Source organism: Siniperca chuatsi, linkage group LG5 (assembly GCF_020085105.1).
Source record: "Siniperca chuatsi isolate FFG_IHB_CAS linkage group LG5, ASM2008510v1, whole genome shotgun sequence".
Classification (NCBI taxonomy): Eukaryota; Metazoa; Chordata; class Actinopteri; order Centrarchiformes; family Sinipercidae; genus Siniperca; species Siniperca chuatsi.
Window position 1 is genome coordinate 17,050,397 of NC_058046.1, and position 25,727 is coordinate 17,076,123.

The 25,727-nt window shown below is 42.7% G+C and overlaps 1 protein-coding gene across 1 annotated transcript in view; it reads right to left on the reverse strand.

Annotated features, from left to right (window-relative positions):
• Positions 1-203: 203 nt before the first annotated feature.
• vcana (versican a) overlaps positions 204-25,727 on the reverse strand; it is a 51,789-nt gene continuing 26,265 nt past the window's right edge. The window contains 9 exon segments of the mRNA XM_044196232.1: positions 204-2,148; positions 2,267-2,449; positions 2,586-2,730; positions 4,616-4,698; positions 4,988-5,146; positions 6,403-6,516; positions 6,666-6,779; positions 6,887-16,384; positions 22,911-25,559. Coding sequence (XP_044052167.1) covers positions 1,967-2,148; positions 2,267-2,449; positions 2,586-2,730; positions 4,616-4,698; positions 4,988-5,146; positions 6,403-6,516; positions 6,666-6,779; positions 6,887-16,384; positions 22,911-25,559 — 13,127 coding nt within the window. The 3' untranslated portion in view covers positions 204-1,966.

A 25,727-nucleotide genomic window follows, 5' to 3' on the forward strand; every position in this document is an offset into this window, starting at 1 on the left:
ACTAGGATACAGAAAGACAAACTATCGACAATTTAGACTCTCCATTTCACCAAACCTGCATGTCTTTGAAAACTAAGAGGAAACCACAAAATCTGAAAACCTACACAAACACAAGGAGAACATGCACAAACACTCAGCTCACTCAAACACCATACAGTGTTCCCAATGCCTTTCCCGTTCTGTAAAAAAGTCCACATTAAATGTTATTATTTTATAATATCCATATATTTTATGTCTTTGGTGATTTAAAGCAGGAAAAAAAACAGTTGGATCTCATTAAAAAAATTCACAAACATCCCAGACATTCACATTGTGAAATAAAAAACAAACTGTTATAAATATAAAATGATATTATATGCACATTAAGGCTGAAACACACACACAAACATTCACAGACAGACAAAACCAACTTAAAAATGCTGGAGATACATGTAACCATCCACAAAACATTTTGTTAATGTTACAGAACAACATTAATGCAGCCTATGGGGCCCTCCATATTCTTTGGTCCACTGCTGGCATTAAAGACGTAAAAAGACGTATAAATCCATTGTACCATTAAGTAATTTTTCATCTTCAATGCATCCCTTTTAGACAGTCTGTGATTGTGGCTGGTCTCCTGTTGAACATACAATAATAATATATGAAGAGCACTGCTGGGCCAGATGACAGCATCATATTTTACCTGTCAGTATAAAACAAGTAAGGAGATCAAGAGCAGCTTGAAAATAAATTATATGCATCTCTACTTAAACAGCCGTTACGTTCAAGTCTTTTTGAGTGATTCACAAAATACATTCTCTCAATGGCTGATTCCAATTGACCACAGTAATAGAAAAGTTAAGTGTGCAGAAGAAAAGCATTACCTAGAAAACCATCACAAGCTACAGCACAACAGCAACAGATGAGAGCAAGACTTCTTGCTGTGTAATTATGAACAGCATAACAGTTATTGTAAACATGCTATAGCAACGAATTGTAAGTTATGCACTGAACACACATGAGCAGAAAATACAGGCTACTTGAGCCACACTTCCCTTCTTTCATTTTAAAATAATTGATGGACATCAATTTCCATCAGTGGATTAAGGCTTTGTTGGTAAGTACTTAGAAAGAACTCATGCAAAATATCATACAAAAGAAATGTCAGTAAGCTTTAAAAAATTCTCTCTATAGAAATATATCCATAAACTGAAGACACTGATGACATCCAGTGAAGGCTGAAACTAATAAAAGGTAATTTGGTACTTTAAAAGCTGCCACCACAAAGAAGGTCTTCAGCAGTTAACTGAGTGATTTAGTGAAATTTCCCCAAACTTGGATGTATTATTAATCTGGAATCTGAATAACAGTGAGTCCTTTGCATGAGCAATCATTGCTACTGATGCCTCCATTTGTGTTTTGAGATACCAAACTTAGATCTCTTGACATATAATAAACATAGTTAAAAATTTGAGGACTTCAGTATATATGCATATGCATGCATGATCATTAAAACGAAGTCCAGCTTAAAACAGCACGACAAAATAATGGATTCCTTTACATAACATAAGCGCTATAATTTCACAACAGCTTTTTCTATGAATAAGGAACACTTATGGTTATTTTAAATAGTACAGTCGGTATGCAAAGGTATTAGACAACAGTCATGAATGTATTATTTGATAAGATAAGCACAAACAAAAAACTTCTGCAGTTTAAAAAATAATGATGAGTGTACTTTTTGCTTTTCCAGTAGCCAGCTGAAAGTATATTGTCCATAATGACATTGTTATAAAACAGTGCCCCTTGATAAGAAAAGTCATGTATCAACATCTCTTTAAAAGGCACTTCATAAGATTCCATCGTCATCCAAAATGCAAGAAAACTGCAGGTTATCCTCTTTTCTTTGATGAGTTTTCTCTTGTGGTTTTCTTTTGAGATTCCTTTTCTCTTTCCACACAAGCATCATCCATGTGTTCTTGTCTCAGGGAAGCCATGCTATGTTACATCGCAATGACTGTCTCTTCCGCTTATGTTAAGTCCTGTTTCTCCTTCCCCGCTGATGTTGAAAGCGGAAGGCCTCATCTGGCCATCTCTTGAAGTTGTTGATGCTATAGAGACTATTGACTTGATGTCTTCTGATAAAGGTCCTCTGATAGCTTGAAGCTGTCAGAGAGAAATCATGTATTAGCTCTAAAATGATGATAGTTTTGTCAAAGTCTTATACAGTGGGACACATGCAGAACAATGTCTATCTATTGAGAGTAATACCTGCTGTACTTACGATTCATGCAGGAGATTTTAGGGCTATCCCATCGTCCATCCCCACGACAACGGATAGTTGGGATGTGCCTCTGAATAAACCCTGTCCGGCACTGGTACCTCACCAGCGAGTTGATCTCATATCTCTCACGTTTCTTCCCAAAGGTATGTGCATTCTCCACCAGAGGGGGCTGGCTACAGGCCACTGAGAAACAGAAGTGACAATAACATTAAAGTGAGGAATTTTACAGTAACAGAAGACTCCGTCAGATTAGTATTTTCTCCTCTCTAAATTGATATTCAGTAAGAGATGATTTGTGCCAACTCAGCAGTCTTTTTACCTGTGCCTTTCTTGCAGGTGAAGGTGAGATGGTAGTTGCAAGGAACATCATTCCACTGGCCGTCCTCATGCCATATCATTACTACACAATCCTCGCCAGAAGAGAAGAAGCTGTCAGGCTGGTTGGGCCTCCAGTTTTCATATTGCTGAAATAAGAGCAGAGCAAAAAGAGATAGACATTAAGATGTATTTTGTGTCCTTTAGAGAACCTTTCTTTGAATGTAAATGTATCTTATTAAACCTGTCATAAAACACACAAATTCTAACCCTAACATAGATATAGATGCTTTGATTTAAGTTTTTTTTTTTTTCAAATCATTATAACCTATTTTAGGAGCAGTAGTTATCTATTATGTATATTTAGTCTGCCTAATAAAGTGCATGACATCACACTGAAGACACCAATGGGGTAAAGGTTACCAAGTCAGCACATGCATTGTTACTACCACCTATCTCTTTCCACAGCAGTGATCCCAAAAATAGAGCTCCTGTGCTGTTTTGGCAGCAGTTTCCATCACTGGGATTTTAATTAATGGCCACAAGAGGGAGCAACTGTATCTTTCTAGGAGCCAACTTAAACTGAGCAATTTAGTGACCTCATCATAGTTCAGCTTGGAGGGACCCTTGCAGGCTTTGTATAACTAACACAAGGCAAAGAAACCAACACATTTATAAAATGGGCTCACTGTATAAACTATGTTCAGGTAACAGCCAGCTACATTACTGTGCTGCTAACCTCACATTAAGCCACAGAATGACCAGCTATGATAGTGGGTAGGTTTTTTTTAAGTTTCTAAAAGACAGTATTGTCCAGTGCACTTTTATTAAGATTATTAATGAGCAACAATAATCATTACTTCATATACTAGACATGATTGGTATACAGTAAATGCTACAGGTACAAGTGTTATGTTATTACATCACACAGTCTGCATGCATAACATTACATGTGTAATTCTGCAGGCACAAAAATCCACACACACACACACACACACACACACAGTATACACACAGCTGTAGTGCTGTGGGGCATTCAACCAGGAATTGATGCTACCTGCAATCTTTCAGCACATTCTAGGTTCAAACAGTATCTTCAAAGCTGTGACCCCCCACTCCTCCAATCATGCCCTCTGGCTCTGCTACTCTGTCATTATACAAACACACACCAACTTCCTGCTCAGCTCACTTTAAGTTAACAAATGGGTGACCTATCAACTGCACAGCAGGCCTGCATCCTCCTCAAAATATTCAAACAAACTTTGATCACCCACACACACATAAGCACACAACCAAAGATACACCAACTTAGGTGTTTCAGTGCCCTACTGTTAATATTAATACATTTTCTTTGAATTTTTCCAAATGTAAATATTTCACAGTTGTTTAAATCTAATCTTATTTATTAAATTTAAATCCATTAGAGGTGACCACCCACCCAGACCTCCTGGGCTGCTTCTATCCATTTTTTTCTCCAAGCACAGGTGTTGTCCATCTGTGTGTCTGCCTGCCTGGTGGCCCTTCCCCTGGGTGGCTGCCTGCTGGCCGGCCCTTCTGATGTGTGTGGGGGTTATAGGGGGACCATACCTGTCTACGCCTGCCAAACTCCCCTCTACACACCCTCATCACCCCTCAATCTCTCAGCTGAGCAAGGGTCTCCATAGGCAGCCTGTGCTTATCTTTTAACCCCCAGGCTGTCTCTATGCTTCTCCTATCTCTAATCCTGGAGGATTATCTTTGAAGTGAGGACATCCATCTGTACAACACGGTGCACATCAGCTCGCGCTGATTAAAAGGATTCAGTGGTGCCTTACAGCATATTCTACATCAGATTTATTACCAGAACATTCACCCACCAGGGTGAAGCAATATGAGGCAGGGGAGAGTACGTCATGAGAAAGTCACCACAGACCCGGAAAAGAATGACTCTCCCTAGATGACTCTATCTGTCATCAGCATTTTTTCCAAATATTTACACTGTCTCTGTGCCATGTTTGTTGAGACAAAAATATGTGAGAAAGCAACCTATCTTACCATAGGCCTGCCATCAGTCCAGCGGAAGTCACTGTCAAACATCTTATCATTCAGGCCGATCCACTGGTAATCCTGTCCAAGACCTGCCATACACGGTAGAGTGAAACACAGCATATTATGTTTTTCTGTTGCCATATGTCCTTTTTAGGACTGTTCAGTTACAGAAAGTGCAACCGGAACAGAGAGATTGCGATGGCATTTTCAATGCCTAAATCATTTTCCTGCATTTACTGTACAACTACATTTGTGTATTTGATGTGGTTTTAAATGAGAACTTTTACTGCGTCAATCTTATGTGAGTTTCATAAAGTAGGACTTGAATACAGTCCTGTACTTCTGATCAATTACCTACAACTGTGATCTTTAACTTACGGTTGACAAACTGTTGCTCCTCGTGGGAGAGGATGCTGGTAAGATGAGCCCCATGCATGCGACATTCTCTCTCTGCTGTGTCCCAGTTTCTTCTGTGGGGGAAGTACTTGTAGCAGTGGCCCTGAAACTTATGCCAGCCATAGTCACATGTATCTGTATCTGATGGGACAGAAAGTGAGAGGGAATGAGGTATGCAGGAAAAACTAATTTGCAACAGATTAACTGATATGAAATGCATTTTCAGCATTTCAACATTTTCAATAGACAAACTTTTAGCTGCTACTTTCATCCATGCATCTATTTACCTCTCCACTTTAATATTAATGACATCATCTAATCTATTCTAATCATTTACAGTACTCTTAACACCTGAGTATACTGACCTTTCAGGGCTGCTCTTATCACTGACTACTGTCTCTAATTAAGATGAAAGAGGAACAACGTGATGGATTAGTTCCTAGCCCCTAACATCAGCACTATAAGGATGTGAAGGCAAAACAAGTTGTGTTCCTCCCTCCCCTCCTTAATCCCCTCCTTAAACATTAACAGACAAAAGCAGGGTTGTTCCTCTTCAAGTTACTTTTTCTCCCTTTCTCCTGGCAAAACCTTCTAAGACAGCAGCTGTGTCTGAGTACACAATCTGGGTGGTATTCACTGATGAGTGATCCCGACAAAATTTAGGGTGTAGACATTGGTCAAGAGAAATCAGCCAAGGCAGATGATGCCCTGGGTTCAACACATTTCGGAATAAAGTGGTGTGCAACTGGGAAACTAAAGTAAAATTGTGGGGATATGGGAATTTCAGAATATATTCATCCGCTATATTTCAGAAATGCCTTGTGTAGATAAGCTTGGTTACCAGGAGTAACTCAGTACTCAGGAACTTCAGTGTAATTTCCAGTCTAAGTGTTTGGTCCTAGATGGAAATATCAAGAAGTGACTTGAAGTCTAGCATACCTGCAGTGAAGTGTACACCACATGTTTGAAATAGGGTACACTGAAAATGTGTCAACTGGCTGTGTGTCTGAAACTTGTGGAAACTAAAACTCCATGGTGTTTGAAGTAAGCCAAGTATTATCAGACATTCAGGCTACTAAAAACAGACTGTAAAAAGTGATTGTGGTGATGAGATAAATATGGTGTTTATGATTCAGCTAATGCCTGGGAGAAACCTTAGACTTTTCTGGTTTATTTCCAAGGGGCTCAGGTGAGTGATTACATTAAGTGTCTTGACACAGTATCAAATGCAAATTGTTACTTTTCTCAAGTCATATTAAAACAGTTTAAGCTGAGTCTAGACAGTTTAGATGGTTGGAATCATTTACAACACTAATGAAATGAAAAGCTTGTATTAATCTGAACCAGAATAATCAGAAAGTTAGGTAGAGAATCCATCAAATTAACCACAAACTTACCCTCCTCACAATACAACCCAGAGTAGCTCGGTAGGCACACGCATGTGAAAGAAGCCAGCCCATCAACACATGTACCTCCATTGCGGCATGGGTTTGACTGGCACTCATCAAAATCTACATAAGAAACAGACATAATGAATAGAAAAAGACAGCCAAAACAACTCCTAGTCCCTATGATATTAAAACTTTAATTTGATGCTTAATGGGTTAAAGTTAAGGCAGTGAAATATTGTGAGAGGAATTCTTGATACACAGTATCCTACCTGTTTCACAGCGATCACCGCTGTAACCAGGAGCACAGCTACATGTATAGATGCTGCCACTCTTGTAGCAAGATCCTCCATTCAGACAAATGTTTTCTGAACATGAGTAAACTTCTGTTTAGAGATTGAAAAAAGAAAAAGAAAAGTTGTTTTAAATGGAAAATTATTCTGAGCTTACAAATGTTGTTGTATTCCAATGAAAACCATTTGAAGAAACGTACCTGGAATTTCAACAGTCTCGCCAACAACGGTGTGCCCCAAATCGAGTACTGTGTCAGGTAGTGCAGTTGTTTCCTCCCCTCTTAGTGGTGGTTCTCCGCCAGTGAGTGATGGAGGTGCAGTTATGTCACTGTCCAGTTTCTCTCTTTTGCCCACAACCTCCTCATTCCCAGAGGTGCTATCAACAATAGCGGACTCCATCTTTGAAGATGTGGCTACATCTATCTTGAATACAGTCTGGATTTCAGTCTCAGATGTTTGAGAAACAACAGGTGGTGTACTAATGAACACCACTGCTACTTCTCTTGGTATTGTGGTTTCATTGTATTGTGGATCTGATTCAACTTTGTTGGAATCTGCTGCTTCATAATCTGGGCTTGGATAATCTACATCTTCATAACGCCTGTCATCTGAAGCAGGGAGTTTTGTTTGGACATATGTATCTGGAGGTGGTTCAATCTTTGCATCACTTAAAATCTGAACAACAGTGGGCTCAACTGTCCCATCTTCCACTAAAGCAGATACAGCTGCAGCCACAGTTGATGATTCTGTAATTTGGCTTGTTTCATGACTTGCAAACATAGGGTGAGTTGTGGTCAGTGATACATCCTGAGAAGAAAGATCAGTGTGAGGGCGGTGTGTTAGTGCGATCTCAGACCTGGCTTGTTCAAATGACTTCTGAGGAGTTGTTAGGTGTTGTACAGGGGAAACTGTTGTGACATATTTGACCATAACATCAGGCTGTGATGGTGCTGAAAGGACATTTGAAGTAGACTCAAAGGAAATATGTTGAGCTGTCATTGTGGTGAACTCTACTTCAGTCTCTGAGTTTGTAGAGATTTCTGCCACATGTGTAACACCAGTGGGTTGATGTGCACTTGTTAGGTCTGCATCTTGTGTCTCTTCGCTTTCAGAATCTGTTGATCCTGTCTCAAGAGAAGTTGATGTCTTTGGTGACTCGACAGTGCTGGTCACATCAGGGTATTGTGTTGCATAAGCTTCAGTGATGAAGGTCTCAGGTGACTTCTGACCTGAGGTTTGTTCATATGTAGATGATTCTGGCTTATCTGTTTGGGTGTTTGCCATCTCAGATGATAAAGTGCTGGTGATAATATCCAATTTAACAGTACTGGACAGGGATGAAACAGCTGGAGTGACAGTAATAAATGTCTTGTCACCTGAACCTTCTTCTTTTATAATGATAATACTGGTTTCTGTTGATCCAAAGATCTCCTCACTCTCTGATGATGTCTTTTCATAACTGGAACCTTCTTTATCTGTTGAAGTCTCAAGTAACGCTGCAGTTGATTTTTCAGTGGCAGAGGGGGAAGTGGCAGTCTGTTCACTCTCTCCTGTCACCATTTTGGGTGATGTTGTTGATGACTCTTCAGAAGCCACTTGATCAGTAACATCTGAAATGGAAGCCACCAATGGAGTCACAGTGCTGAATGGTGAAGACACAGTTGTGGTCAGAATCTTTTTTGTTTGCACTGAAAGAGAAGAAGTAGTTGCCTCTAGAGTTTGTTCACTTGAACTCTCTGCTGATGTTTCCACTGAGTTTAAGTCCGCAGAAGATGCAATCTCAACAGCTGCAGTTTCTTCGGGTTTTGCAAGTTTTGGAGTTGTATATTCAACCCCTGCAGGCTTTGTCCTTTTAGAATCTACTGTTTCATCTGTAGGGCCTGAAGTTATTGCATCAGTAGATGTTTTCTGGACTTCACTATCTTTGTCTGTGCTACCTTCAGCATCAGTTGAAACTTCTTTGGTTACAGGTGCTTGGCTTGGTGCTTCAGCTGTCTTATCTTCCAGTGACATGGGTGTAACTCCCGTCTGGGGAGTCACATCACTAGGTTCAAAGTGCTGGCTTGATTCCTCACTGGGCAACATAGGGCTGGTTGTGGCCAACACAGTTTTATCTGAGGAGATGTCAATGTGGGGATGGTGAGTGAACGGGATCTCAGACCTGGCCTGTTGGAAGGACACCTCAGGTGGTGTTGTATCTGGTTCTGGGTCAAAAGTGGTGACAAACTGAACCATCACAGCAGGCTTTGGAGTGCTTTGTAGAGAAGACACTGTGGATGTAGAAAGGGATTCTTTTGTAGACATAGAGGTGATGTGGTCCCTTGTACTCTCTTCATGTGTTGGGGTTGACGTTGCTTCATCGGTAGGGGGTGAAAATGTTTCTGACAATGATGCTTTCTCTACCTCTGTTGTTTTCTCACTTGTCTGAGTTTCATCCTCTTGGTTCATTGTGGTGGGTTTCTCTGTACTGAAAAGAGGGGGTACTGGAGTGGCTACAGTCTTTTCACTCTCAGATGTCACTGTCTTAAGTGATGCAGTTGTGGTATCTGAGATCTCATCCCCAGAGCCCTCCACACCTGTGTTACTTGCCACTGAAAATGTATCAGTGCTGCAGGGAAGAGCTAATGTTGTGGATAGCATTTGGTCCATTTTCATTGTACTGTGCAGAGGAGCTGCTGTCTGTGTCATAGGCTCTGTCATATGAGTGTGACCACTTGATCTATCCTTCCCAGTAACATCAGGAGAGGATGTGACAGTTGGCTTCTTAGTGCTATAAAGACTGGAAGCAGCACTTGATACTGATATTTCAGTCGCCCCAGTGCCAGGTTCAGGTGAGGTAACTGAAAATGTTACTGGCTCTGCATTTACTGTTGAAGCTTTCAGTATACCAGAAGTTTTATCTAGCTTTATTGAAGTGTCTGTATCAGTAATGTCTGACACAGAAGTGACAGACGGTTTCACTGTTCTATAGAGAGCCAAGGAAGCACTTGTTGGTGACGTTGAAACCTCTCCTGTGGTAGTTCTAGGTGAGGTTGGTGAGAAGTGTTCTGCCTTAACTGGTGTAATTACATCTTCAGTGAACATACTTTGGTTTTGGTCACCTGAAATCTCATCATCCGTATCATCGATGTCAGGGGCAACAGTTGGTTTCTCAGTGCTGAACAGTGAAGAGACTGTAGATGTCACTGGTTTTTCAGATGCTGTCCATTCATCCACAGAGGACGCTGAAGTTGTCTCTGAGGTTTCCACTGCAGAGCCTTCATCAGAGTCATCGTCACCTGAAGATTCATCATCAGATTCTTTACTGGTTGGTTTCACAGTGCCAAGTTCAGTGGACACCGGTGTGTGTACAGTGGTTTGTGTGAAAATGGTTGAACTTAAGGTTTCACCTGTTGCGCCATGACTTGTGGCTGCAATGGCTGTGGGTGAGGAGGTCATGGATTTTTCTTTTTCAACTGTGCTGACCATATACTCTTTACTGGACACTGGAGTGACTGAGCTTGTGTCTGTTGTTTCACTTGAGGTTTGAGAAAGCAAAGATGCAGAGGTTGCGATCTCAGTGATAGACTCAGTGACATTATCAGCAGTGTCCTCACCTGAAAAATCATCCTTCACCTGCTCTGGAACTAGTTTGGTTTGAGTCTCAGTAGGGAAAACTGTATGTGGTGTAGTTAAATCATAGGTTTCTTCAGAGCTTGACTTTGTCGACACAGTAGTATCTGGGGTGGCCTGTAGTTTGGATGTGACTGTCTCTTCACTAGTGGACAGTAAATATTCAGAAGATGTTGAGGCTAATGATGAATCAGTGGCTGAGATTGCATGTAAAGTTACTGGTGTAGGAGTAAAGGAGGTGGCACTATCAGTCCCTGAACCCTCTGGATCTTCTGTTACCTCCAACTTTTGTGTCATTGTAATTGCTGTGACACCTCCAACTTCCTCTGTCTGGATGTTTGGGTAAAACGAAGAAGAGGGAACTATGGAAATAGTATCTGCATTAATGATAGTATCATCTTTGGTGAGAGGCTCAGGACTGGGGCTGCCTTCCCTCATACTATCTGTAACTGCAGAGAACAGCACATCTTCATCTTTTGCATCCTCTGTGAATATGATGGTTGTGCTGGTTGACGGTTTAGACACATGCAGGACCATAGTAGGTGTTTGTTCAGTTAGGTCAGTCTTGGCTTGGCTGCTACTAGGAGTAATGATCACGACCTGCTGGTCTGCAACGCTATGATATATAATGGAGGGAATAGGGGTGGACATCAATGTGAATCCATCTTGCTTATGTTCACTGCTGGAGCTTACTGTGGTGAAGTCAACTGTAGTGTGACTACTAATTGAAGCTCCAACTGTATGGGGGGAGGACTGTGTTATGTGCTCAGCTACACTAACGTCATCTTTCCCAGTGTACGAAACAGGAGGCTCTGTCACTTCAGACGTGATGGGGCTTTCTGTATCTGGAGTAATTTCACCCTCCTGTGAGGAAACCTGCTCATCAGAGGTTGGTGTGACTGAAACAAAGGTTTCAGTTTCACCTGTTGCTTCTCCGAATGTGATGCTCTCCATCACTGAGGGCTTTGAGGTAACAATCTCAGTGGCTTGGTCACCTGAACTCTCTCCTTCTGTCAAAGTAAAGGCTGAACTTGGTGTTGATGGAGATATAGGAATGTTAACTGACTGGGCAGATACAGCATATACTGTGGTTATGTTTGGCTTCTCAGTGCTGTAGAGAGAAGAAGCTGAAGTTACAGCAGATTTTGGAATATCAGATGTTCCACTTTCATGTGATGATGTTGTTGTTTTAGGATTCTCTGTGCTGAACAGGGAAGAGGCTGTACTCATTGTAATATCAGCAGATGCACTTTCATGAGATGTTGCTGTTATTGTTGGTTCCTTTGTGCTGAACACTGAAGACACTGTAGCATCCACTTTAGTAAGCACATCAGCTGCATGGTCACCTGAACCATCCTCTTCTGTATACACCGAATTTGTACCTATGGGGGGAGCAGTACTACTCATAGATGGCGCAGCTGGTCTTTCAGTTACTTCTGTAGAGGAAGGCACTGATTCCAAAAGTAAGGGTTGTTTGCTAATAGCATTGTCCAAACTCTCATCAATATCCAATGAACCTGAAGATGTAACCAAAGTGACAGCAGGAGACTCTGTCTTATAAACAGTTGAAGATGACACTGAGGACGTCATATCTGCTGAGCTCCCCTGAACTGTTGAAGTGTGTATTTCAGGAGACATTGCTGTCAGCTTCTCAGTGCTATAAAGAGAAAAGGCTGCAGTGCCAGTCGTTTTTTGTGTAATAACCTTGTCAGTGGACTTATCTGTTGTTTGGTCACTTGAGCTCTCCTCAGTGACAGCAACAGCACTAAATGACAAAGTGATTTGTTTTGTAGCTGCTACAGTAGGGGACATGTGTGGAGATTGGGTTGTTGACATGAATTCCTTGGTAAGCTGTGTACTGGAGTGAGTTGAGGATGCAGCACTTAACATGTCAGATGCACTCTGAGTCTCATCTATTTCAGTCTCATCTGTGGCCACAGTAAATTCATCCTGGGGTTTTGTGGTAGCCTCAAAGGATACCTCTGCACCAGATCCATCTGAACTTGACTCCAAATCATCCTCTTCAGGTGAGTAACCAGAGTTCTCCATGTCAAAGTAAGTAGTTTCCTTTGAAGTAAATGTGGTGACATTGGGGACTGCCATGGGTTTAGAGGTTTCAAGTGTATGATGTTTGACAGTTGTAAATTCTGTATCATTTGAACTTTCTTTCTCAACAAATGTGGATGTAATTGATGGTCTAAATGTGGTTGTTGCTAAGGCTGTTTGTTCCACAGAGGGTTGCTCAGCTGCTGTTGGTGATTCTAGGGGAGTTTCATCTGTGGATGCAATTGTGGCAGAAAATTGGGTAGCATCTGTAGACTCCTCTGTCATGAACTGTGGTGAGGATTGGGTTAATGATTTAACACCAGGATATAGTGTGCTCTGAGTCTCAGCTATTGGACTTTCATCTGTTGCTGTAGAGAATGGGAATTTACTTTGAGATTCGCTGGAGGCACTTGGTGGCAATGGTGTTGGTTTTTCAGCACTATAGAAAGAAGAAGCTACAGTTACATGAGATTTAAAAACTTCACGTGTTTCAGTTTCAGGAGATGCTCTTGTGAATAATGGCTTCTCTGTATTAATCATTGAAGACACTGTGGTAGCTGCGCTTGCTGTTGCTTTCGTGAGAACTTTTGTATGAGTAATTGATGTTTCATCTGTTGCAGTGCTCTTTGTTGTTTCTGCAAACACTGCTACTGGTGTCTCTGTACTGAACATGGAAGAAACAGGACTAGTGGCAACATCAGCTGAACCAACTTCATCAGTGAATAAGGATCTTGAGTATGTGGTAAAAGCAGTGCTGGTAGGCTTGACAGTTGTTCTCACAAAGGTAGGTAAGGATTCAATTAATGTGAAGTCTGTGTTGATGCTGTAGTCCACTTCCTCATCTAGCTGTACTGATGGTGTGACAGTTGGGGACTCTGTGCTGAGAACAGAAGATGATGAGATGTCGGTGGGGGAAGGAGATAGAGGTTTCTTGGTTAACATATTATCAGGAGTTTGATCTCCACTGCTTTCAGTAGTTGTGATCACAGAGTCTGTTTCAAGAGTTACAGTGTGGTTTTCAGTACTCTTTTCTGTGTCAAGGGAAATAGGTATCTCGGTACTGTACAAAGAAGAAGCTGTAATAACCGTAGATTCTGAGATATCACTTGCTGTTGGTTTTTCTGTGCTGAACATTGAAGAGATGGTAGTTAATGTTTTACCAGCAACTTTGGTGGTAAAATCAGGGGTTTGATCAATAGACTCAGTGTCATCAATGATAGGAATGGATGATCTTGTGGAGCTTGGAGATGTAATAGCAGTTTCCTGTGAGCTGCCAATCACTATAGCTGAGTAGCTGCTTGGTTCCACTGTTTGGTCTGTAGTTGGCAAAGAAGACAGGGCAGATGAGTCCTCTGCTAAAATTTCAGTTGTTTTCCCAGTCGAGATGTCTTCCTCCGTTAAAGCAATTGCAGAACTTGTTTCAAATTCATCACAGATTTGGATGGTTGATGTTTTTTCTGTGCTTAATAGCTTTTGAGGTTGTTGTGTAATTGTAATGTCTGGTGTTAACTCCAGAGGTGTGGTGGCTGTGGTTCCTGGCTTTGTGGACTTGCTGTAGAGCTCGGTGAGTAAGCGATGAGTGCTGGACAGTGGTGCTCCAGTTGAGTAAATTGTTCCACCAGTTGTTCTGTGCATCACCTCATCTCCTGAGCTTTCAGTATCTGTGGAAGAGAGGACAGTACTCATCTCATAGTCTTCAACCACAGGAGTTAGTGCGGAGGGACCAGATTGGACAAATGTGGATTCTGTTCCAGTGCTATGATTCAAATCGTTAATCGGTAGCACAGATGATGTAGTACTGACATAATCTATGGTTGAGATAGAAGATGCAGCCACAGAAGATGACTGTGAAAAAATATCTATAATAGTAATTGTTTCTGGTGTAGCTGGTGCTATCGTTGCCTGCATTGTGGTAACAGTGTCTTCTGTTTCAGGTGAAACAGCAGATGCTGTAACAGGAGACTTTGCTGTTGGTGCCTCAGTGCTGTAGAGAAACAATTTTGCTGTGACAGTGAAGGTCTGAGTGAACATGTCTTGGGTTTGGTCACCTGAGCCATCTTCATCTGTTGGAGTCAGAGCAGAGCTTTCCTCCATTGTTGCAGTAAAAGGAGTTCCTGAGGGAATTTCTGTATGACTTGTGAAAGCACTGTCTTGTTCAGTAACTGGCAGTTCTGTTCGCTCCTCTGTGCTAAACAATGAGGAGGCTGTAGGAACTGCAGTGTCTTCGCTGGAGAGCTCAGTTGTTTTTTGACCTGTTGTTGGGAAAGTAGTACTTTTCTCTGGTGTTACTGATTCTTCCTCAGTTCGACTTGTGGTTACAGCCGCTTGTGTTTCAGGTGACATTGACGTTGGTTTCTCAGTACTGTAGAGTGATGAAGCTGCAGTAAAAGCTGATTTTATAGTATCACTTGTTTCAGTTTCACGTGATGCTGTGACTGATGGTGACTCTGTACTCAACATTGAAGAGACAGTAGTTGCTGTGATGATTGACTCCTCAGTGACATCGGCATTGCTGTCTCCAGAACTCTCTGTATCTGTGGTAATAAGGAATGATTCTTTTTCAGGTTTCGTGGTTGAGCCAATGAATGAAGGAATGGACTCCAACAATGCGGTTTTGGTACGAATACCGTCATCCTCAATGTCTGAAACAGCAGATGCTGTAACAGGAGACTTTGCTGTTGGTGCCTCAGTGCTGTAGAGAAACAATTTTGCTGTGACAGTGAAGGTCTGAGTGAACATGTCTTGGGTTTGGTCACCTGAGCCATCTTCATCTGTTGGAGTCAGAGCAGAGCTTTCCTCCATTGTTGCAGTAAAAGGAGTTCCTGAGGGAATTTCTGTATGACTTGTGAAAGCACTGTCTTGTTCGGTAACTGGCAGTTCTGTTCGCTCCTCTGTGCTAAACAATGAGGAGGCTGTAGGAACTGCAGTGTCTTCGCTGGAGAGCTCAGTTGTTTTTTGACCTGTTGTTGGGAAAGTAGTACTTTTCTCTGGTGTTACTGATTCTTCCTCAGTTTGACTTGTGGTTACAGCCTCTTGTGTTTCAGGTGACATTGATGTTGGTTTCTCAGTACTGTAGAGTGATGAAGCTGCAGTAAAAGCTGATTTTATAGTATCACTTGTTTCAGTTTCACGTGATGCTGTGACTGATGGTGACTCTGTACTCAACATTGAAGAGACAGTAGTTGCTGTGATGATTGACTCCTCAGTGAAATCGGTAGTGCTGTCTCCAGAACTCTCTGTATCTGTGGTAATAAGGAATGATTCATTTTCAGGTTTCGTGGTTGATCCAATGAATGAAGGAAAGGACTCCAACAATGCGGTTTCGGTACGAATACCGTCATCCTCAATGTCTGAAACAGCAGATGCTGTAACAGGAGACTTTGCTGTTGGTGCCTCAGTGCTGTAGAGAAACGATTTTGCTGTGACAGTGAAAGTCTGAGTGGACATGTCTTGGGTTTGGTCACCTGAGCCATCTTCATCTGTTGGAGTCAGAGCAGAGCTTTCCTCCATCGTTGCAGTAAAAGGAGTTCCTGAGGGAATTTCTGTATGACTTGTGAAAGCACTGTCTTGTTCGGTAACTGGCAGTTCTGTTCGCTCCTCTGTGCTAAACAATGAGGAGGCTGTAGGAACTGCAGTGTCTTCGCTGGAGAGCTCAGTTGTTTTTTGTCCTGTTGTTGGGAAAGTAGTACTTTTCTCTGGTGTTACTGATTCTTCCTCAGTTTGACTTGTGGTTACAGCCTCTTGTGTTTCAGGTGACATTGATGTTGGTTTCTCAGTACTGTAGAGTGATGAAGCTGCAGTAAAAGCTGATTTTATAGTATCACTTGTTTCAGTTTCACGTGATGCTGTGACTGATGGTGACTCTGTACTCAACATTGAAGAGACAGTAGTTGCTGTGATGATTGACTCCTCAGTGAAATCGGCAGTGCTGTCTCCAGAACTCTCTGTATCTGTGGTAATAAGGAATGATTCTTTTTCAGGTTCCGTGGTTGATCCAATGAATGAAGGAATGGACTCCAACAATGCGGTTTCGCACGAATACCGTCATCCTCAATGTCTGAAACAGCAGATGCTGTAACAGGAGACTTTGCTGTTGGTGCCTCAGTGCTGTAGAGAAACGATTTTGCTGTGACAGTGAAAGTCTGAGTGGACATGTCTTGGGTTTGGTCACCTGAGCCATCTTCATCTGTTGGAGTCAGAGCAGAGCTTTCCTCCATCGTTGCAGTAAAAGGAGTTCCTGAGGGAATTTCTGTATGACTTGTGAAAGCACTGTCTTGTTCGGTAACTGGCAGTTCTGTTTGCCCCTCTGTGCTAAACAATGAGGAAGCTGTAGGAACTGCAGTGTCTTCGCTGGAGAGCTCAGTTGTTTTTTCATCTGTTGTTGGGAAAGTAGTACTTTTCTCTGGTGTTACTGATTCTTCCTCAGTTTGACTTGTGGTTACAGCCTCTTGTGTTTCAGGTGACATTGATGTTGGTTTCTCAGTACTGTAGAGTGATGAAGCTGCAGTAAAAGCTGATTTTATAGTATCACTTGTTTCAGTTCCACGTGATGCTGTGACTGATGGTGACTCTGTACTCAACATTGAAGAGACAGTAGTTGCTGTGATGATTGACTCCTCAGTGAAATCGGTAGTGCTGTCTCCAGAACTCTCTGTATCTGTGGTAATAAGGAATGATTCATTTTCAGGTTTCGTGGTTGATCCAATGAATGAAGGAAAGGACTCCAACAATGCGGTTTCGGTACGAATGCCGTCATCCTCAATGTCTGAAACAGCAGATGCTGTAACAGGAGACTTTGCTGTTGGTGCCTCAGTGCTGTAGAGAAACGATTTTGCTGTGACAGTGAAAGTCTGAGTGGACATGTCTTGGGTTTGGTCACCTGAGCCATCTTCATCTGTTGGAGTCAGAGCAGAGCTTTCCTCCATCGTTGCAGTAAAAGGAGTTCCTGAGGGAATTTCTGTATGACTTGTGAAAGCACTGTCTTGTTCGGTAACTGGCAGTTCTGTTCGCTCCTCTGTGCTAAACAATGAGGAGGCTGTAGGAACTGCAGTGTCTTCGCTGGAGAGCTCAGTTGTTTTTTGTCCTGTTGTTGGGAAAGTAGTACTTTTCTCTGGTGTTACTGATTCTTCCTCAGTTTGACTTGTGGTTACAGCCTCTTGTGTTTCAGGTGACATTGACGTTGGATTCTCAGTACTGTAGAGTGATGAAGCTGCAGTAAAAGCTGATTTTATAGTATCACTTGTTTCAGTTTCACGTGATGCTGTGACTGATGGTGACTCTGTACTCAACATTGAAGAGACAGTAGTTGCTGTGATGATTGACTCCTCAGTGACATCGGCATTGCTGTCTCCAGAACTCTCTGTATCTGTGGTAATAAGGAATGATTCTTTTCAGGTTTCGTGGTTGAGCCAATGAATGAAGGAATGGACTCCAACAATGCGGTTTTGGTACGAATACCGTCATCCTCAATGTCTGAAACAGCAGATGCTGTAACAGGAGACTTTGCTGTTGGTGCCTCAGTGCTGTAGAGAAACAATTTTGCTGTGACAGTGAAGGTCTGAGTGAACATGTCTTGGGTTTGGTCACCTGAGCCATCTTCATCTGTTGGAGTCAGAGCAGAGCTTTCCTCCATTGTTGCAGTAAAAGGAGTTCCTGAGGGAATTTCTGTATGACTTGTGAAAGCACTGTCTTGTTCGGTAACTGGCAGTTCTGTTCGCTCCTCTGTGCTAAACAATGAGGAGGCTGTAGGAACTGCAGTGTCTTCGCTGGAGAGCTCAGTTGTTTTTGACCTGTTGTTGGGAAAGTAGTACTTTTCTCTGGTGTTACTGATTCTTCCTCAGTTTGACTTGTGGTTACAGCCTCTTGTGTTTCAGGTGACATTGATGTTGGTTTCTCAGTACTGTAGAGTGATGAAGCTGCAGTAAAAGCTGATTTTATAGTATCACTTGTTTCAGTTTCACGTGATGCTGTGACTGATGGTGACTCTGTACTCAACATTGAAGAGACAGTAGTTGCTGTGATGATTGACTCCTCAGTGAAATCGGTAGTGCTGTCTCCAGAACTCTCTGTATCTGTGGTAATAAGGAATGATTCATTTTCAGGTTTCGTGGTTGATCCAATGAATGAAGGAAAGGACTCCAACAATGCGGTTTCGGTACGAATACCGTCATCCTCAATGTCTGAAACAGCAGATGCTGTAACAGGAGACTTTGCTGTTGGTGCCTCAGTGCTGTAGAGAAACGATTTTGCTGTGACAGTGAAAGTCTGAGTGGACATGTCTTGGGTTTGGTCACCTGAGCCATCTTCATCTGTTGGAGTCAGAGCAGAGCTTTCCTCCATCGTTGCAGTAAAAGGAGTTCCTGAGGGAATTTCTGTATGACTTGTGAAAGCACTGTCTTGTTCGGTAACTGGCAGTTCTGTTCGCTCCTCTGTGCTAAACAATGAGGAGGCTGTAGGAACTGCAGTGTCTTCGCTGGAGAGCTCAGTTGTTTTTTGTCCTGTTGTTGGGAAAGTAGTACTTTTCTCTGGTGTTACTGATTCTTCCTCAGTTTGACTTGTGGTTACAGCCTCTTGTGTTTCAGGTGACATTGATGTTGGTTTCTCAGTACTGTAGAGTGATGAAGCTGCAGTAAAAGCTGATTTTATAGTATCACTTGTTTCAGTTTCACGTGATGCTGTGACTGATGGTGACTCTGTACTCAACATTGAAGAGACAGTAGTTGCTGTGATGATTGACTCCTCAGTGAAATCGGCAGTGCTGTCTCCAGAACTCTCTGTATCTGTGGTAATAAGGAATGATTCTTTTTCAGGTTCCGTGGTTGATCCAATGAATGAAGGAATGGACTCCAACAATGCGGTTTCGGTACGAATACCGTCATCCTCAATGTCTGAAACAGCAGATGCTGTAACAGGAGACTTTGCTGTTGGTGCCTCAGTGCTGTAGAGAAACGATTTTGCTGTGACAGTGAAAGTCTGAGTGGACATGTCTTGGGTTTGGTCACCTGAGCCATCTTCATCTGTTGGAGTCAGAGCAGAGCTTTCCTCCATCGTTGCAGTAAAAGGAGTTCCTGAGGGAATTTCTGTATGACTTGTGAAAGCACTGTCTTGTTCGGTAACTGGCAGTTCTGTTTGCCCCTCTGTGCTAAACAATGAGGAAGCTGTAGGAACTGCAGTGTCTTCGCTGGAGAGCTCAGTTGTTTTTTCATCTGTTGTTGGGAAAGTAGTACTTTTCTCTGGTGTTACTGATTCTTCCTCAGTTTGACTTGTGGTTACAGCCTCTTGTGTTTCAGGTGACATTGATGTTGGTTTCTCAGTACTGTAGAGTGATGAAGCTGCAGTAAAAGCTGATTTTATAGTATCACTTGTTTCAGTTCCACGTGATGCTGTGACTGATGGTGACTCTGTACTCAACATTGAAGAGACAGTAGTTGCTGTGATGATTGACTGCTCAGTGAAATCGGCAGTGCTGTCTCCAGAACTCTCTGTATCTGTGGTAATAAGGAATGATTCTTTTTCAGGTTTCGTGGTTGATCCAATGAATGAAGGAAAGGACTCCAACAATGCGGTTTTGGTACGAATACCGTCATCCTCAATGTCTGAAACAGCAGATGCTGTAACAGGAGACTTTGCTGTTGGTGCCTCAGTGCTGTAGAGAAACGATTTTGCTGTGACAGTGAAGGTCTGAGTGAACATGTCTTGGGTTTGGTCACCTGAGCCATCTTCATCTGTTGGAGTCAGAGCAGAGCTTTCCTCCATCGTTGCAGTAAAAGGAGTTCCTGAGGGACTTTCTGTATGACTTGTGAAAGCACTGTCTTGTTTGGTAACTGGCAGTTCTGTTCGCTCCTCTGTGCTAAACAATGAGGAGGCTGTAGGAACTGCAGTGTCTTCGCTGGAGAGCTCAGTTGTTTTTGACCTGTTGTTGGGAAAGTAGTACTTTTCTCTGGTGTTACTGATTCTTCCTCAGTTTGACTTGTGGTTACAGCCGCTTGTGTTTCAGGTGACATTGACGTTGGTTTCTCAGTACTGTAGAGTGATGAAGCTGCAGTAAAAGCTGATTTTATAGTATCACTTGTTTCAGTTTCACGTGATGCTGTGACTGATGGTGACTCTGTACTCAACATTGAAGAGACAGTAGTTGCTGTGATGATTGACTCCTCAGTGACATCGGCATTGCTGTCTCCAGAACTCTCTGTATCTGTGGTAATAAGGAATGATTCTTTTTCAGGTTTCGTGGTTGATCCAATGAATGAAGGAATGGACTCCAACAATGCGGTTTTGGTACGAATACCGTCATCCTCAATGTCTGAAACAGCAGATGCTGTAACAGGAGACTTTGCTGTTGGTGCCTCAGTGCTGTAGAGAAACGGTTTTACTGTGACAGTGAAGGTCTGAGTGAACATGTCTTGGGTTTGGTCACCTGAGCCATCTTCATCTGTTGGAGTCAGAGCAGAGCGTTCCTCCATCGTTGCAGTAAAAGGAGTTCCTGAGGGACTTTCTGTATGACTTGTGAAAGCACTGTCTTGTTTGGTAACTGGCAGTTCTGTTCGCTCCTCTGTGCTAAACAATGAGGAGGCTGTAGGAACTGCAGTGCCTTTGCTGGAGAGCTCAGTTGTTTTTTGACCTGTTGTTGGGAAAGTAGTACTTTTCTCTGGTGTTACTGATTCTTCCTCAGTTTGACTTGTGGTTACAGCCTCTTGTGTTTCAGGTGACATTGACGTTGGTTTCTCAGTACTGTAGAGTGATGAAGCTGCAGTAAAAGCTGATTTTATAGTATCACTTGTTTCAGTTTCACGTGATGCTGTGACTGATGGTGACTCTGTACTCAACATTGAAGAGACAGTAGTTTCTGTGATGATTGACTCCTCAGTGACATCGGCATTGCTGTCTCCAGAACTCTCTGTATCTGTGGTAATAAGGAATGATTCATTTTCAGGTTTCGTGGTTGATCCAATGAATGAAGGAAAGGACTCCAACAATGCGGTTTCGGTACGAATACCGTCATCCTCAATGTCTGAAACAGCAGATGCTGTAACAGGAGACTTTGCTGTTGGTGCCTCAGTGCTGTAGAGAAACGATTTTGCTGTGACAGTGAAAGTCTGAGTGGACATGTCTTGGGTTTGGTCACCTGAGCCATCTTCATCTGTTGGAGTCAGAGCAGAGCTTTCCTCCATCGATGCAGTAAAAGGAGTTCCTGAGGGAATTTCTGTATGACTTGTGAAAGCACTGTCTTGTTCGGTAACTGGCAGTTTTGTTCGCTCCTCTGTGCTAAACAATGAGGAGGCTGTAGGAACTGCAGTGTCTTCGCTGGAGAGCTCAGTTGTTTTTTGTCCTGTTGTTGGGAAAGTAGTACTTTTCTCTGGTGTTACTGATTCTTCCTCAGTTTGACTTGTGGTTACAGCCTCTTGTGTTTCAGGGGACATTGACGTTGGATTCTCAGTACTGTAGAGTGATGAAGCTGCAGTAAAAGCTGATTTTATAGTATCACTTGTTTCAGTTTCACGTGATGCTGTGACTGATGGTGACTCTGTACTCAACATTGAAGAGACAGTAGTTGCTGTGATGATTGACTCCTCAGTGAAATCGGCAGTGCTGTCTCCAGAACTCTCTGTATCTGTGGTAATAAGGAATGATTCTTTTTCAGGTTCCGTGGTTGATCCAATGAATGAAGGAATGGACTCCAACAATGCGGTTTTGGTACGAATACCGTCATCCCCAATGTCTGAAACAGCAGATGCTGTAACAGGAGACTTTGCTGTTGGTGCCTCAGTGCTGTAGAGAAACGATTTTGCTGTGACAGTGAAGGTCTGAGTGAACATGTCTTGGGTTTGGTCACCTGAGCCATCTTCATCTGTTGGAGTCAGAGCAGAGCTTTCCTCCATCGTTGCAGTAAAAGGAGTTCCTGAGGGACTTTCTGTATGACTTGTGAAAGCACTGTCTTGTTTGGTAACTGGCAGTTCTGTTCGCTCCTCTGTGCTAAACAATGAGGAGGCTGTAGGAACTGCAGTGTCTTCGCTGGAGAGCTCAGTTGTTTTTTGACCTGTTGTTGGGAAAGTAGTACTTTTCTCTGGTGTTACTGATTCTTCCTCAGTTTGACTTGTGGTTACAGCCTCTTGTGTTTCAGGTGACATTGACGTTGGTTTCTCAGTACTGTAGAGTGATGAAGCTGCAGTAAAAGCTGATTTTATAGTATCACTTGTTTCAGTTTCACGTGATGCTGTGACTGATGGTGACTCTGTACTCAACATTGAAGAGACAGTAGTTGCTGTGATGATTGACTCCTCAGTGAAATCGGCAGTGCTGTCTCCAGAACTCTCTGTATCTGTGGTAATAAGGAATGATTCTTTTTCAGGTTTCGTGGTTGATCCAATGAATGAAGGAATGGACTCCAACAATGCGGTTTCGGTACGAATACCGTCATCCTCAATGTCTGAAACAGCAGATGCTGTAACAGGAGACTTTGCTGTTGGTGCCTCAGTGCTGTAGAGAAACGATTTTGCTGTGACAGTGAAAGTCTGAGTGGACATGTCTTGGGTTTGGTCACCTGAGCCATCTTCATCTGTTGGAGTCAGAGCAGAGCTTTCCTCCATCGTTGCAGTAAAAGGAGTTCCTGAGGGAATTTCTGTATGACTTGTGAAAGCACTGTCTTGTTCGGTAACTGGCAGTTCTGTTCGCTCCTCTGTGCTAAACAATGAGGAGGCTGTAGGAACTGCAGTGTCTTCGCTGGAGAGCTCAGTTGTTTTTGTCCTGTTGTTGGGAAAGTAGTACTTTTCTCTGGTGTTACTGATTCTTCCTCAGTTTGACTTGTGGTTACAGCCTCTTGTGTTTCAGGTGACATTGATGTTGGTTTCTCAGTACTGTAGAGTGATGAAGCTGCAGTAAAAGCTGATTTTATAGTATCACTTGTTTCAGTTTCACGTGATGCTGTGACTGATGGTGACTCTGTACTCAACATTGAAGAGACAGTAGTTGCTGTGATGATTGACTCCTCAGTGAAATCGGTAGTGCTGTCTCCAGAACTCTCTGTATCTGTGGTAATAAGGAATGATTCATTTTCAGGTTTCGTGGTTGATCCAATGAATGAAGGAAAGGACTCCAACAATGCGGTTTCGGTACGAATACCGTCATCCTCAATGTCTGAAACAGCAGATGCTGTAACAGGAGACTTTGCTGTTGGTGCCTCAGTGCTGTAGAGAAACGATTTTGCTGTGACAATGAAGGTCTGAGTGAACATGTCTTGGGTTTGGTCACCTGAGCCATCTTCATCTGTTGGAGTCAGAGCAGAGCTTTCCTCCATCGTTGCAGTAAAAGGAGTTCCTGAGGGAATTTCTGTATGACTTGTGAAAGCACTGTCTTGTTCGGTAACTGGCAGTTCTGTTCGCTCCTCTGTGCTAAACAATGAGGAGGCTGTAGGAACTGCAGTGTCTTCGCTGGAGAGCTCAGTTGTTTTTTGTCCTGTTGTTGGGAAAGTAGTACTTTTCTCTGGTGTTACTGATTCTTCCTCAGTTTGACTTGTGGTTACAGCCTCTTGTGTTTCAGGTGACATTGACGTTGGATTCTCAGTACTGTAGAGTGATGAAGCTGCAGTAAAAGCTGATTTTATAGTATCACTTGTTTCAGTTTCACGTGATGCTGTGACTGATGGTGACTCTGTACTCAACATTGAAGAGACAGTAGTTGCTGTGATGATTGACTCCTCAGTGAAATCGGCAGTGCTGTCTCCAGAACTCTCTGTATCTGTGGTAATAAGGAATGATTCTTTTTCAGGTTCCGTGGTTGATCCAATGAATGAAGGAATGGACTCCAACAATGCGGTTTCGGTACGAATACCGTCATCCTCAATATCTGAAACAGCAGATGCTGTAACAGGAGACTTTGCTGTTGGTGCCTCAGTGCTGTAGAGAAACGATTTTGCTGTGACAGTGAAAGTCTGAGTGGACATGTCTTGGGTTTGGTCACCTGAGCCATCTTCATCTGTTGGAGTCAGAGCAGAGCTTTCCTCCATCGTTGCAGTAAAAGGAGTTCCTGAGGGAATTTCTGTATGACTTGTGAAAGCACTGTCTTGTTCGGTAACTGGCAGTTCTGTTTTCCCCTCTGTGCTAAACAATGAGGAGGCTGTAGGAATTGCAGTGTCTTCGCTGGAGAGCTCAGTTGTTTTTTGACCTGAGAAAGTAGTACTTTTGTCTGGTGTTACTGATTCTTCCTCAGTTTGACTTGTGGTTACAGCCTCTTGTGTTTCAGGTGACATTGATGTTGGTTTCTCAGTACTGTAGAGTGATGAAGCTGCAGTAAAAGCTGATTTTATAGTATCACTTGTTTCAGTTTCACGTGATGCTGTGACTGATGGTGACTCTGTACTCAACATTGAAGAGACAGTAGTTGCTGTGATGATTGACTCCTCAGTGAAATCGGCAGTGCTGTCTCCAGAACTCTCTGTATCTGTGGTAATAAGGAATGATTCTTTTTCAGGTTTCGTGGTTGATCCAATGAATGAAGGAATGGACTCCAACAATGCGGTTTCGGTACTAATACCGTCATCCTCAATGTCTGAAACAGCAGATGCTGTAACAGGAGACTTTGCTGTTGGTGCCTCAGTGCTGTAGAGAAACGGTTTTGCTGTGACAGTGAAGGTCTGAGTGAACATGTCTTGGGTTTGGTCACCTGAGCCATCTTCATCTGTTGGAGTCAGAGCAGAGCTTTCCTCCATCGTTGCAGTAAAAGGAGTTCCTGAGGGACTTTCTGTATGACTTGTGAAAGCACTGTCTTGTTCGGTAATTGGCAGTTCTGTTCGCTCCTCTGTGCTAAACAATGAGGAGGCTGTAGGAACTGCAGTGTCTTCGCTGGAGAGCTCAGTTGTTTTTTGTCCTGTTGTTGGGAAAGTAGTACTTTTCTCTGGTGTTACTGATTCTTCCTCAGTTTGACTTGTGGTTACAGCCTCTTGTGTTTCAGGTGACATTGATGTTGGTCTCTCAGTACTGTAGAGTGATGAAGCTGCAGTAAAAGCTGATTTTATAGTATCACTTGTTTCAGTTTCACGTGATGCTGTGACTGATGGTGACTCTGTACTCAACATTGAAGAGACAGTAGTTGCTGTGATGATTGACTCCTCAGTGAAATCGGCAGTGCTGTCTCCAGAACTCTCTGTATCTGTGGTAATAAGGAATGATTCTTTTTCAGGTTTCGTGGTTGATCCAATGAATGAAGGAATGGACTCCAACAATGCGTTTTCGCACGAATACCGTCATCCTCAATGTCTGAAACAGCAGATGCTGTAACAGGAGACTTTGCTGTTGGTGCCTCAGTGCTGTAGAGAAACGATTTTGCTGTGACAGTGAAGGTCTGAGTGAACATGTCTTGGGTTTGGTCACCTGAGCCATCTTCATCTGT